This window comes from Diorhabda sublineata, chromosome 5 (genome assembly GCF_026230105.1).
Source record: "Diorhabda sublineata isolate icDioSubl1.1 chromosome 5, icDioSubl1.1, whole genome shotgun sequence".
Lineage (NCBI taxonomy): Eukaryota > Metazoa > Arthropoda > Insecta > Coleoptera > Chrysomelidae > Diorhabda > Diorhabda sublineata.
Window position 1 is genome coordinate 26,474,876 of NC_079478.1, and position 14,661 is coordinate 26,489,536.

General features: G+C 30.5%; 2 protein-coding genes across 2 annotated transcripts; one reads left to right on the forward strand and one right to left on the reverse strand.

Annotated features, from left to right (window-relative positions):
* Positions 1–4,742: 4,742 nt before the first annotated feature.
* On the forward strand, positions 4,743–7,823 carry LOC130444680 (uncharacterized). The gene is made up of 3 exons (XM_056779957.1): positions 4,743–4,844; positions 5,325–5,535; positions 7,513–7,823. Exons 1-3 carry the CDS (start codon positions 4,743–4,745, stop codon positions 7,821–7,823), a joined length of 624 nt encoding a protein of 207 aa, XP_056635935.1.
* Positions 7,824–11,726: 3,903 nt separating this feature from the next.
* On the reverse strand, positions 11,727–13,078 carry LOC130444681 (uncharacterized). Its single transcript, XM_056779958.1, has 3 exons — positions 12,866–13,078; positions 12,400–12,619; positions 11,727–12,055 (listed from the first exon to the last, which is right to left on the reverse strand). The coding sequence occupies exons 1-3, from the start codon at positions 13,076–13,078 to the stop codon at positions 11,727–11,729; spliced, it is 762 nt and encodes a 253-aa protein (XP_056635936.1).
* Positions 13,079–14,661: the final 1,583 nt, after the last annotated feature.

The following is a 14,661-nucleotide window of genomic DNA, read 5'->3' on the forward strand; positions in this document are numbered from 1 at the left end:
TTTAAGCAGTTTCCCCAGTAGGTCTATTTAACGGGTCTGTTGTGATCATGTTCAATTTGAAACTATTGCCAAATAATGGAAATTAGCAGAGTTCTTCTCCTGCTTACTCTTCTTCATCTTCATTCTAAGTACATGTAAATTGCGTCAATAGCGATGTATCGAATGGATCCGCCACTGTTACTGATTTAATATTAGAGCACGACCAGCTTTTACAAGGTATACATGCCAGAGAACAATCACATTCAGCAGTGCAACCCTAGTTGCAGTTGCAAAAAATTCTGTTCAGCGGTTTTTTCTGGGAGTAAAGTTTGAACGGGTTCTAATGTATTGTTTTTACTAACCCTCAACCCCAGCTTGTAGGGTTTGGCTGATAAGCAAGCCACAGTCGAACTCGAACGAGTAATATACCCGAAAAATACGATGATGAGCAGCACCTGAGATTGAAGAGAGACAAGCTAATTGAACTTGTTTTATACTTTTAGTATTTTTACCGAAAAATGCATATCGATACTTATCTAAGCAGGTAGTTTTTTAGGAGCTCCGTACATATTAAGAAGGAAGGGAATGCTTTTGGTAATAACTTCCTGTCGAGTTGAATTATTGTTTTTAAAAACCTCAGTAGATTGAATGAATTTTTTTTTCAAACATTTTGAAAACTGTTGTTTTACCCCTCCTGTAAAATGCAGATGTCGTGTCACAGCCAGTTTTTGCGTGTAAAAATAGTAAATGATTTTGACTTTTTATATATAGACTCAATAGATTGAGTTTTTCCTGGTTTTAAGAAGAAAAGAATTTTTTAGTTAGATTTCGAACAGAAATACCGGTATTTCTACATCTTCACCAACAACAATAGATTAGATAGAAAAATATATATTACAACTTTAGACGTGTATATACGTGGCGTACTCATGTATATTATAACGATTATAAGTTTTTTAATCGTCATATCTTAGAAACGGTGGCTCATAAGAAATAAAGTATTGATACGTTTTTTAGCTAATTCTATGGTCTATAATTTTGTCACAGGTATTTTTAAAACTTTGTGCAGGAAATCGCGAAAAACCCATTTTTTTACCTTTGACCTTCAATAAATTTTTTTCCATGCACGGGAATGACTTTCACATTTCATTTTTAATCATATTTTAAACAGTTTTACTGATTTTTAGCTTGATGGGAGTTTGTGTAGCTTCATTCTTCTTTTATGCTCTAATTTGACCTCACATAGGGAAAGACTAATGTACTTGTGATATATTCACTAAAGTATGTAGGTTGTTGGAGATTAGGACTCGCAATTTGCAACCATTGATTGCGGAAATGGAAAAGTGGCTCTATAACTGGATTTGGACAAAAAAGGTATTGAAACGATAAAATCGCATGAATAGCGTTAATTTGAAAAGAAATTGCTCAGAGTGTTCAAAAGGATTTCTAGAACGGGCTTAAACTAACCTAACTTACTTAACGGAGCCTAACCTAACTTAACCCAACTTAACCTAAAAATTCTATTTTTAATTTACAATCACAAAATTTATATAAGTCTACAACTCAATCTATTTCATTTTCTTGTACCAACGTCGCCATTGGTACTCAACTAGATGGTCGGGGTATGTTTCTCTTCTTACATTACGACTACGGAAAAATGCACGCATTGGTAACTATGAAGGTTCAATTCTTTAAGTGTTTACACAAGTTCTCAATCATGACACACCATCTTATGGGGATACCTGTATTCTATGAAGCAGTTGTAATTTGTATCTTTGTATCCATGTCCCTCTACCTCGGCGATTCTCGAGACAAACTGAAATCTTTCTAGCCATCCTTGATCATCCCCAACCATGTTTTATTACTTTGGAATTGAAATTTCCATCTGAAGTGACAACTATGTAACTATGATTATTACATATATTTACATTTAGCTGGAGTATACATCTTTCTAAATCGATATACAATTTCTTTTGTCTGTTGGTGATGTATATTCTATATCAATTAAAAATATCAATCAAAATAAACTTTTTTCTGATATCACACAATAGTTTTTAAAATTTTTGTTTTGTCTATATAGTGATGAATTTTAATTATCAGATATTCTGCACTATATTTAGTAGCCCAACAAGTTTTTATACTACCTTGGAAATTCGCCAGACATACTTTAAGACAAAATGACGAAGAAAGAGGAAGACCAAAAATCGGTTGATCATAAGTTTTAAAGAAGCTCACTAGAACAAAATAGATACAGCTTTCCCAGGACATAGAAGCTTGGAAAAAGGGTGGGCCTATGTTGAAAAATAAACGTATTAGGCTGATTAGATAAATAGATGCGGTAGATAGATGAGAATTCAGCTCATCTGTAAAATTCCTGTTGTAACTTCGAAATTTTCCATCATTCTCATTTGACTTCTTCTATACATGCTTTACCTTCCAGTAGTAAAAACTCTGTAATTCATTTATTAACCGTATTGAAAATTTCTGAAATTATTCTTTATAATTAGAAGAGTCGCCTTGAAGCTGATTGACTGGTTAGCATCAGATTGACAGATATAATCTTAACATACATTGATGATCAATGTCTAGTTGAGGATTTGGATGATTGGTGTAGTTGAAATATATACATTTTTTCAATGGATATACAAAATTATACCGACTCGCTTTATAATTGCTACAACAAAAGTTTTTTGTACTATTCTATTGAAATTTTCACCATACATTTATTCCCAGTGATATCTTCGCTTCAACACTTACTAACAATAGATTTGGAGAACAATACCAAGAATTATTCAGCATCATTATGTTTCAACGGTATTGAGAAACTCAAATGACCAACTTCCCTCGAGAATTAGAGATCGCCGTGTAAGGTTTTGGATCATTAGACACAGATTTTCAACAGCCGGATCAGTTTACAGTTAATAGGTGTAGGCGGATGTTGAAGCCGTTGAGCACTTAGACCTTCAGTAGGTCTGTCGTGCCCCACTTGACTTTACCAAAGTCCGATGTCCTTTGAGAAGCCGCATCAGGCGCTTTGGCTTGAACCCTTTGATGTCGTTAGGCATATTGTGGGGTTTGCCAAGGTGCTTAAACCGCACTCGCGTGAGTGCAGGGCACTTACAGATAACGTGGTCTGCAGCTTCGTCTTCCTCCATACACCAGCGGCACTCCAGATCATCCGTGATGGCCATGGTGTGAAGGTGACGTCTTAGATTGCAGTGTGCGAGTAGATGTCCGGTCAGTTTTAAATAATAGATGAGATTTTAGGCTGTATTTCTATCGTCAATTTTCATGGCTTATTCTTCAAAAATTTCACCTTCTATACAAGAGGAAATAAAATGATAACACATCGGCCATAAGAAATAAATCGATCTGTGCTTTGTGACAAATTTTCTATTACTTTTGTAGATTAACTATACTTCTAAAAAATTCAGTATGTGAAAAACTTAAATATTTAACATTTTTTTTATGTGGGTTGTCATCTAATAGCAGATTAATGGTTTCCATATATATTCATGTATGTAACAAAAGTTATTAGCAAATAATTAAGGTTTAATTAATTAGTGATTATAATCTGGATTTTGTTAGTTTGCAGACTTTCAGGTAGCTTATAAGTTTCTTCATTTCTTATTGAAGTATCCTCCAGTAAATGTGGTAGTTGATTTTTTTTCGTTTCTTGTCATATTTCAAACAGTCAATTTATGAGTATTTCACTGTTAATTCAGTATTGTAAATTCCGCACATTGGTCTGTGATTTTCCTCTAGAAAGGATCACTTGTTCACTTCTACTCATATTGTTGAAGTTATATTCGTGATAATTTTTAACGGTTTCGTTGGCTGGTATTGGTATAACTTTGCTAGTTTTTGCCATTTTTCTTGGATTTTTTTCTTAAAAAATGCTTTGAGTTCGATATGTACCATATAGTTATTCTTAACTGATTTCTTGTTGTATGCATTTTTTTGCTATTGCATTCCCCTCTATTTCAGTGTGGGATGGGACCCACATGAAATTAATATTTATAATGATATTTTTGCAAGTGAGTAGCTTGTTATTAATGAGAATGGCTATTGGGTGGCTGGAGCATTGTTGGCAATTGGTTATTGTAAGGATAGTTTTATAGCCAATTTTCTGAAATTCCTTTAGTGCTTCTAGAATGGCAAACAATTCAGAAGATTTGATAGATGTGAGAAGAAGGAGCACAAAGGATTTTGATAAGTTTTTCGGACTAGAAGGACGTTCCAGTTTCATCTTGGTTTTTTGAAGTAACTGAGAAGAAGAAGTTTAATTTCTTTTGTGTCAATTTTATTCTAATTTTCTTCATACAATTGCGACTTACGGCATATTTGTCCATCTGTCATATTGTACATATTTCTTAAAAACGTTTAACTCTTTATGAGATTGAAATTGACTGCTAAGTTGAGCTAACTACATGACCTGGTTACACTTTGCTCACTTATACCAAAAATTTGATTTAATGTTATATTATTCCAGTGACCTTTATAAAAAAATGTAGGTAGAATAATAACATATACCACACCGTAAATCATTTGCTCTACTAATAATACACTAAATACTTTCATGACTTCAATTTTCTATAAGCGACGAATCAAAATATCAATATTCATTTCATGTGTACCATACGCACATAAAATTTTTTAGGCTCTGTGCCAATGAAGAAGAAAGTGCTTTCTTTATAGCGGTATAAAAAGCAAAGGGTACAAAAAATCATTCATATTTACATGCTGTTAGTTGAAGTAATAGAATGGGGAGAATTTTTGTTTTGTTTGTTTTAGCGGGGGCTGTTTTTGGAAATCCACGACCAGAGAAAACAAATGAAAAAAATGAATGGGAGCAGCTTTTACAAGTAATAATTGTTTATTTTGTGTTTTCAAGTGATTATGTTAGTTTTTTAGTTCCTATGTGTCAATTTCAAAATATATAATTGAAATATGTATCGTAAGTACAATATATGAAAAATTTGTAGCTCATGCTTCACTTGAAAGTTCATTTTTCAGTGAAATAATATTCAAATTGGAAGGAAAAGCTTCAGGAATATTTATAAAAATGGAAAAAAATTTTTCTATGAATTTTCATGTTGATATAACAACGGGAAAATTATGGGATGAACCGAAAGTGATGCGATGTACTGATTTTCCAATAACCCTTTGATAGTTTCGTTTTATTGTTACTTCTAGCAAACTATTATGGAACTAAGCATTTTTTTTTATATCATGACGAAAAATTGGATAGCTTAACATAAAACTAACATGTCCTGATAAAATAAAACTGGCATTTTCACTATTTGTGAGGAAACCAACACCGATAAATTATTGCTATTTTGTAGATGGGTTCTAACGTTGAAATTAAGAGCAACGGCATAGAAACTGGAAGAAGTAGTAATGATGGTGATATTGAAGATCACATAGAAAATTATATAAAAAGTCATGAAGTTACTTTCGACCTTCCAATCATAGGTTCTAAAGTCACGTTAGAAGGAAGGAACTTGGATAATGATGAAATGAATATGAAATTAAAGTTTGGAACAGATATAGAAGGTAATTTTCTAAATCACAATACATGCTCATGCAGAGAGAAAAATGATGATGATGTAGAAAATGATGATGTAGAAAAATTATGCTTATCAATGGCAAAAAATTATATTTTATTATTTTATTGCCATATTTTCTTGTTATAAAAAGCTTTGATATGTGATCAATATATTTTTGATATGAATTTCGGTTTATATGGTTATCTTCGTAAAAATATTAGTCTAGAACTTTTTCTCTATGTAGAAGCAATATTTCCTAAAATATCTTCCTAATTTTTTATGACATCGAAATTTTTTTTCTTAGTTCACATGTTTGAAATTTTTTTTCTTAGTTCACATGTTTCGATTTCATTTTTTGTGCCCATATATAACGTATATAGTTTTTATGATTCATTTCACACAAAAATATCTATATAATTAATCTATATACTTCATGATTCAAAACTCCAAACGTTATGATTCGATATTGAGTTTTCAAGCTGTATACGAGTTTATCTAAGGAATACCTTTATTGTTCAGAAGAATTCTATAAAGTTATTGGAAATTAAAAATTATAATCAAATACGCACAGTCATTTAGCATGAAAACCCAGTTTTTGTAATTTTTTCGGCTTCATACCATTAGACGTAATAGAATGTGAACCATTGTGCAATGTGAAGTATTTCACAGTAAATGTATTAGTTGGAATTTATGAAATCACGATGAATTTACTGAATCTTATAGAAAATAGATGCTAATTGATGAAAAAAATTATAAAAATTATACATTTACTACTTATTTGAAGTGGTAACTTAAAACGATAATAAGCACAGTAGTAAAATAATTTGAAAGAAGAACGATTACAAAGAGAATGTGATTATGTGGAAGCATTGGAAAATTCCAAGAAAATTTGATTAAGTTGGTTTTTGTATGAATATGTTTAAATTATGAACTTCTTTTGTAATATGGAGACAAGTTGAACTGAAAAATTTATAAATTTATAAGATTGCCAAGTAATTCAATTAATAATCATCTGCAAGTATACACATAAATTACTAGAAGATATCAACGCGACATCAAACCAATAAGGTCGACAATGGATGCCATATACACCCTAGACCATATACTGCAAAAATACAGCAAGACACAGATTTCAAATATGTCAAAAGTGACTCTGATATAGTAATTGAAAATATTATCCAAATTGAGATGGAAAGATTGCGGATAAGCTTAACAAGTTGAGTCACAGCAATATATGTATTTGAAATTTAAGATGAGGTAGTAAACAGGAAGACCTTCTATCTTTCATCATATTCAATTTAGAAAGAATACTAAGGCAAATACAGAAACTTATAGCATATACAGACGAAGGCATGATAGAAGTAAATAGAAAAGAATTGATGAAATATATAGATGAGTTTGAAACCAAAAAAAAAAATCGGTGGACGCAAATCAAAATTCATGGAAAATAAGTGAAAACATTGTAATCTTCACAAAAGCGAATTGATCACAATGGGCATAGTTTACAATGGTAAGGAGACCATTGGAAAAGTATAGAGTGGATTCTGATTTGGGACAGCCAAAGAACACCTGGAAAAAGAGAAAAAGGTTTAACTAGAAGAAACTTGACGAACTTAGAAATTGAGTAAATAACTGGAAATTGATATGTGAAAAAAGAAAAAGTACGAAATATAATGAGAAAAGCCATGAAAAATATCAATCCAAAGATAAATTGAAAACAAAATTTTTTATGTTAAACGTAAATAATAACCAAACTTGATTTTCACGCTAATTGGATTGCATATTTAACTATATTTGGAATGCTAAATGATTTTATTTTTAAACATTTTTATCTATTAAAAAATTAGAAGATGCTCCACTTTTAAATGAAATAATGTTTTCCACATACCTAGGCTAACACATACCAAAATTATAATGTTTACAATATATGCCATATATGCAGCAAAAATATTATTATATATACATAACCTTATATTCGTTTTAGCTCGTAAGAAGAAACGCAAGCTGAAAAAACTATTCATTCCAATTTTGATTTTCGTGGTTATCAAAGCATTGACTCTGATTCCATTAGCTTTGGGTATTCTGGGAATCAAAGCTTGGAACGCATCTCAGCTTTCTTTCATTTCATTTATTTCCTCTATAGCTATTGCTATATGGAAACTTTGTACAAAAGTTGGACCAGAACCTCCCCAAATCATCCATCAAGCTTACGATCCCCATTTGCATCACTATCACCTCGATAGGTCAGATAACGCTCAACAGATGGCATACGCTGGATATGCGCAGCAACAGTGAAGTGGATGAGTAGTAGATGTAGATATTTATTTCGAATATTTATTTTGAATTTCAATAAACTTTCGTTTCGTATATGTAAATTTATTTCTACAAAATTTTAGTTATTTTTATACCACATGCAGAGTTTCATATTTTATAATACGTGATATACTGCAAATAGTTGGGTTAAATTTCTCCAGATGCGTATAAACATTCAGTACAGGAAAGATTACTAAAAAATATTAGTAATTTTGGCATGGTAATTTTCATCTGTTAAAAAAGTCGAAACAACCTACATATGCTACTTATAATAACTACAATACTAATTCACGTAAAATTTACAGCTCAACATTTTTTGTTAATATAAGCTGGATTTCACGAAAAGGTGTTAGCAAAATTTAATACCAGTGTGCATTTGGCCATTTCGCGACGTCAATTCACGTGTCCTCAGTGATAATGCTTGTAAATTTGACATTGCATTTGCATTGAGCAGAATAGTTATTTACGTTGTAAGTCCGAGAAGTGATTTGGTACGGTACGAGATAGATGTTTATTAACGAAGCGACGTAATATGTTTTTTCATACTGTTTTCGGTTTTAAATAAAACGCAAAATTATAATAAAATATGAAATGTCCTATTTGACAATTTTACTGAAAAATAGCTCCTTAGATTATTCTCTTACTATTTAAAAAAATAAAAAAATAATAAAATAAAAAATTAGTCGACTTTACAGTACAGTACGAAAAAAAGTAAATTGACAAACAACTTTTTTTGAATCCGTCCTCTTATACAGAAGAAATTGTAGGATTTTGAGAATAACTGAAATGTCTCATACGCACACTCTGAAAATAAGAATTTTTGTGTACGTGTTGGACAAATTATCATGCAAGCACCGAAGAATCCTTTTCTGTACGAGTAATGAACGATACTTTTCATTGCACCTATCTGAAAACAACGAATAAAAGGATTAGAATTAAATTTTATTTTCAAAGTCATCATAAAACATCTTAATACTACTAAACATGATTAACGTTTCCAGAGAAACAATATATTTATTACCGGTATTGTTCAATTTTCTGTCAATTTAATTCATGTTAGTTTTAAATAAATGTAGTTTAAAATAATTGAAAAACATGCTCTTAAGGCACATCAAACTAAAAAGTTGAAAATAACTCTTAAAATAATCCTTAAATGATAATGAGTGAAAAAAGCATCGGACCTCGATGTACGGGAAATATGGAACAAATGTCTTAACTTTTGTTATCTTTTTTTCAAATTCTAGTATTGTTTATTCATTATTGTTTTAAGCTTTCAAGTTATTTTTATATAGTAACAGTGAATGAATATTGCGGACATTCATCATTCATGTTCATATGACAATTTTTAGAAGCTTTCAACCACTTACAAATCACGTAGCACTTTCAATATTCACGTAACTTTACTTCGGTTTTATAATTTGTTTTTTCACGTGAAAATTAATGTTTAATTAGTACTCGTAGATATTGTTTCTTCATATTTTCTCAGCACAAAAACACTTTTTTTCATATAAGTATCAAAAGATTTATGTAAAATTTTGATAGATGACATCAGAAATGTAGCGGAAGCTAAAAATATAAGCATAAATGTAATCAACCTCCATTCGATCCAACTATTCACCTCATGTCCTCAGTTTTAATGTACAAATGACATAGTCTAGAGTAGAATTTTGAATACTGGTTGTATTTTGATTCTCATAGAATCTAATTTTTCTATTTCCATATGTTCCAACTAAGTTATGATTCATTTGGAAAGATATGGAGTGATCAAAACGTTTCCATTGTTTTAAGACTATACTCGTTCCTCATGAGAATATAATTTTATATATGTTTCAAATTATTATAAAACTGGAGAATAATGTACTTGTAGGTGAGAAAATTGAAATATAGTTATACTCAGAAGTTAATTACTTTTATGATAACGTGCAAGATATTAGAGATTTTTGAAAAATATAATCTGGGTTCTAGTAGATCCCCTATTAGCTGATTGCGGATCTTAGCTTAGAAAGTGATTAGGAATTCAATTTCTAAACGTTGCAATAAATTTTCGGGAGATATTTCAAATTAAAAATGTTACCTATAATAACTTTTGATTTTGATTACTTTTTTGTGCGTTGATTCTTCCATGATTTTTATTCATTTGTATAATAGATTGTAGATGCTTGATAATTGTTATTGAGCAGTTATCAACAATGAACCCTCTAACACGGATTTTGCATTAAAGTTTAATACTAATAAGCTATTTTTATGGTGAAATGCCGAAAAGTATAAAAACCATAAACTCATTAACCTATAAATTACTTTGCTCATGAGAATTGATAGTAGAGAATAATTAGATGGGAATAAATAGGAACATATCATACAATCGGATTAACATTTCTTCTTGTCACGCTCTAATCTCTTGCGTACGTCAGCACCGCCCATCAAGATTCGCCCGCCAAGTCCGCCGCGTCGTATTAGTTGTATTTTTTGTCAGGATGTCGAAGGTTCGTTATAAATATTGTATTGTACCAAAATGTACAAACATCACTATTATTGCACCTAAAAAATTAGTCGGTTTTGTTGTGAAAATCATTTTGAGGTATTAAGGTACTTTCCTTTCTAAATAGCATATTCAAAAGTTTAAACTTAATATACAGGGTAGCTTCATGTATTATTGTCAGAATAATGTAGGTGATACTTTCAAGGTGTTACTTGTGATTTGATTTTTTCGTTTTTTTTTCTGTCTTGGCGTCCGTACGAGATCTAAACTGAATATTGTTAAAGAAAAAAAGGAGCGCTACGGGTTTTTCAAAGCCAAGAATTTTTTGAATTCACGTTTAAAATGGAGCACATTTGACCCTTAGAGTATTTTATTGGGTAAGAAATAAAAACCGTTTTTATTCATGAAGAAATCATCAAAATATGGTACGGTTATATTCTTTTTTTGCATAAAAACTTCCATAAAACTACATTTTTTGTGAGTTACTTGACACTTTTTGCTGGTTATTAAGAATTAACTGAATCAAATTAAAATGTAGGTGTACTACAACTTTTAAAGAAGAATGGTACTTCCCTATCTCATTTTAACTATTTTTTATGATAATCACACTTTTTTAGTCGAACACCATAATCTCAACAAAATCTTGTCGAATTAACTCCAAATGAAATGTAATATATTTGTTTAAACTTTAACACTTGAGTATTTCAAAACTAACGAGGTTTAGTGCGCTTAAAATCTCTTTGAGTTATTTGTGGAAAATAACTAGCCTTTGCAACCACAAAAAACCCCTGATCCATTTATATCGACGAATCAACTCTCTGTTGTCAAAACAGCGACAAGTCCTATCGACTTGAAATAAATACCATTCTTCTTGTAAAATGAAGTTGTATCTATTTTCTTTAAAAAAGAATATTTTTTTTAAACTTTTCGAGTCCATTGTTTGATACCCAAACTACGTAAAGAACAGTATTGTTAAGAACAGTAAAAGATACTGACGTACCATCCCATCAATTAGGATCAAGTGATGATGTACATATCTCTCAAAGAATGCATTGACTTATTCTGGATTTTTATTGAATATTTAAAAATATGAATGATTCCTTTTCACGTCTTCTTACATTTACATCTATTAGTGTTCAGTTGTATCAGTCAATCAGTACATTTATACACACCCTAGAACATTAAGCCAATGTTCCGTCACATTCTGAAATAATTTTAATAATCTTTAATACTTAAAATACTCATAATGTTTCAATCGACATTATTTCGAGTAAAGATTTCCAATAAGGTGAGTCAGTATGTTATCTTCATTGAAATACTACATTTTAAATAGAGATGATGAATAAAAGTCGAAGGTTTTTTATCAAAATAAATTATTTCAGAAATTAATATAAGACAAACAATCTTCAACTTTCTTGTACATAAGCAGAATAAGCCATTTTCTGGGTATCTTCTTCATTTAAATTTCTTGCCCAGTGAGTAGATCCAACTGATTCCCAAGGCCCAGACGTCGCTATTTGTGGTTGAACATTGTCAGCTGCTAATTTTTGACAAAGTTGGAAAATGGCTAACCCAGTTGATATAACGAACGACATGAATGATAATGTAAGACTGTTCCATGCTTTATAACCTAAAACTCCAAGAGCTAGGGGTACCAAGGTGATTGCTTTAAGTAGCAGGAAGATCAAAATTGGACCTAGGATTTTCTTAATTTTCGTTTTTGACTTCTTGCGAGCTGAAAATGAAAGTATAATATATATTCGTTGTATTTCAATCATTAAAATTTATTGATAAATAGATAGTAAACTGCACCCTTTGCAATAGATTTTAATCTCTTAAACAACCGGAAGTCAGGAAATTAAATGGTATTACATTGTTAAAATAATAAAGTAAATTAATAAATTGATGTTTTCATATGCTCCTGTATATGGAATAGAACAATTTTTAAGCAAAGTTGCATGTAGAATTATTAAATAAGACATATAATACCAATTACAAATAGAAGTGAAATACTATATCTATTTTATTAATATAAATAAATTTATGTTTCGTTCCTTAACCATTAATTATTATATTTACCTTCCAAACTTCTACCTGATGACAAATTCCATTTGATATCTATTTTTTCGTTATCCAGATCTGTCGAGTCAACTGTAATATCACCAATCAGTGGTACTTTGAAGGTTATATCGTGTTTTTTTATATAATCTTCAATACTGTCCTCTATGTTATCATACGATCTTGACGCAACTTCGTTGGATGCATAATCGTTTGGTTTTACTTCAATATTGTCACGGAACTAGTATATAACAAAAACACTTATAATATATAATACATGAAACATTTAAGAGAAGCTTATAATTTTATTATTTTTATTTATAATTTTATTTTAAGTTTTTTTATACATAAAATGGAGTAACAAAAGTTATAAATATATAAAATACTTTTTACTGTATCAAGCGTTAGGTAAAGTTGAAATGAGTTGTAAAAATTTTAATTAATGATCTGATTAATCGCCTAAAAACTGATAAATTCATTTACGTACCCCAAAATAATCTTTTTTGATTATTCCATTCAAAAATTTGAAAGCGTTGTATTGGAAACAAGCAATATTATCTTTTTCTGCACATGCTGTCCTGATCTTTTCTATATGAGAATCCAGAATCGTTCCTTTCCAAAAAGCAAGAGAGTCTTCCTCATTACAAAAAATGGCAGTGACACTTACTGCAAGAAATACCACGACAATTTTTAAGGACATCACGTATTGTGGACAAACAATAACAACTAAATGAAATTTCAATGGGGATAGTCAGCTTTTAATACCTTTGCAATTGAAAGTGCGTCTGTGGTGAATACTAATCAATTCATTCAAAATGTATTTCTATGTAGTCCGAACAGTGAGTTATGTACAATATCTTTTATCACTTGTTTTAAATCATTACAAATTTGAGATGTAATTTTGGAATACAAATTCATACATGAATGTTGTGACTAGTCCATTGCATTTACATTATCAAGTTAGCTCTTATTATTTCTACTAGACAATATGCTAATGAAGATCATTTCATGAAAAATTTTATTTATAATCTCCCAATGACTGTACAGTTGCTACTAGCATAGTTTAATTTCTGGAAAATCAAGTAGGTATACCTATTTTTTCTGTAAAGTGATAATATGAGTTATTCGGAGAACTAGTTTAGAATCGACATCTAGGCCCATATACTAAACTTCGTAATCAGTTGTCAACCATAATACTCAATTTCATTATTATCAGAAATTCACATTCGACTCAATGCTTCTCTCTTATTAGTGATAATTGAATAAAAGTAATTTAACAACTTCAGATTGAATGTTAGGCTCAATCCCCCTTTTATATCTGCGCATTTTTCAATACGTTTTCAGAATTGTTCAGGATCTGCCTTTTTTTCTGGTAACTGGGCAAACTGCGCGAGTCATTTTGTTTTTTAACATTTCACTATCATCCCGAAGGTGTGCTTGATACACTATCCATTTTACCCTATTATTGAGGGGGATTTAGCAGTCCAACATGTTATACTCATTCTCTCTCAAAAAACTTCTCTGCAAACTTATTATTTAGCAAATCATTTATCCTTTGTGCACAATAAGCAGGATAGCTGTCATATTAAAATAAATGAGCGTGACGAATATTTATTCGGAAACTACTACCAGTTTGAGATTTAGCAAAATACAATAGTTCGCGAATATACCTCTCGCGAAAAGTCAAGAGTAAAAGACATCCGACGTCAGACGAACAGCTCACAAACTCTACATGTAAGTGTTTGTGTCGTATTTGCCACATATCTTTACTCTAGAAAAAAAAAAGGTTTCATAAAAATTACAAAAAATTATATTAGAAGAGTCCTTCCAACTGTCCGGATACATAGTATATATAAACTAGTAAAATTGGTTACTAGTGTTTTAACAATATTGGCAACTGTGATGGATTGAATCAGTTAATAATAAAATTCAAATTCAGTATCTATTATTCTAGGATTTATCATTAGGTACGCTCATATACGATTATGTCGATCCAGATAAATGTTTCATTTGCACACATACTATACTGACAGGTATAGTCCGTTTTATTATCTTTCGAAATTTATTGAAGAAATTGTATCTGTTACCTTAATTCATACGAATTAATCGAAACGTGGCGTATATTTTATAGTTTAATTTGGATATTTTTAGACTGAAATGGAATATATCTCGAAAAGATATTTAGTCAATTAAGTGAAAAATCTTCCAGAAAACTTCCATTAAAGTAGAAGATCTTTTAAACAGGTTTCTTGCGACTTCTGATACACGAATATATTTAGCATA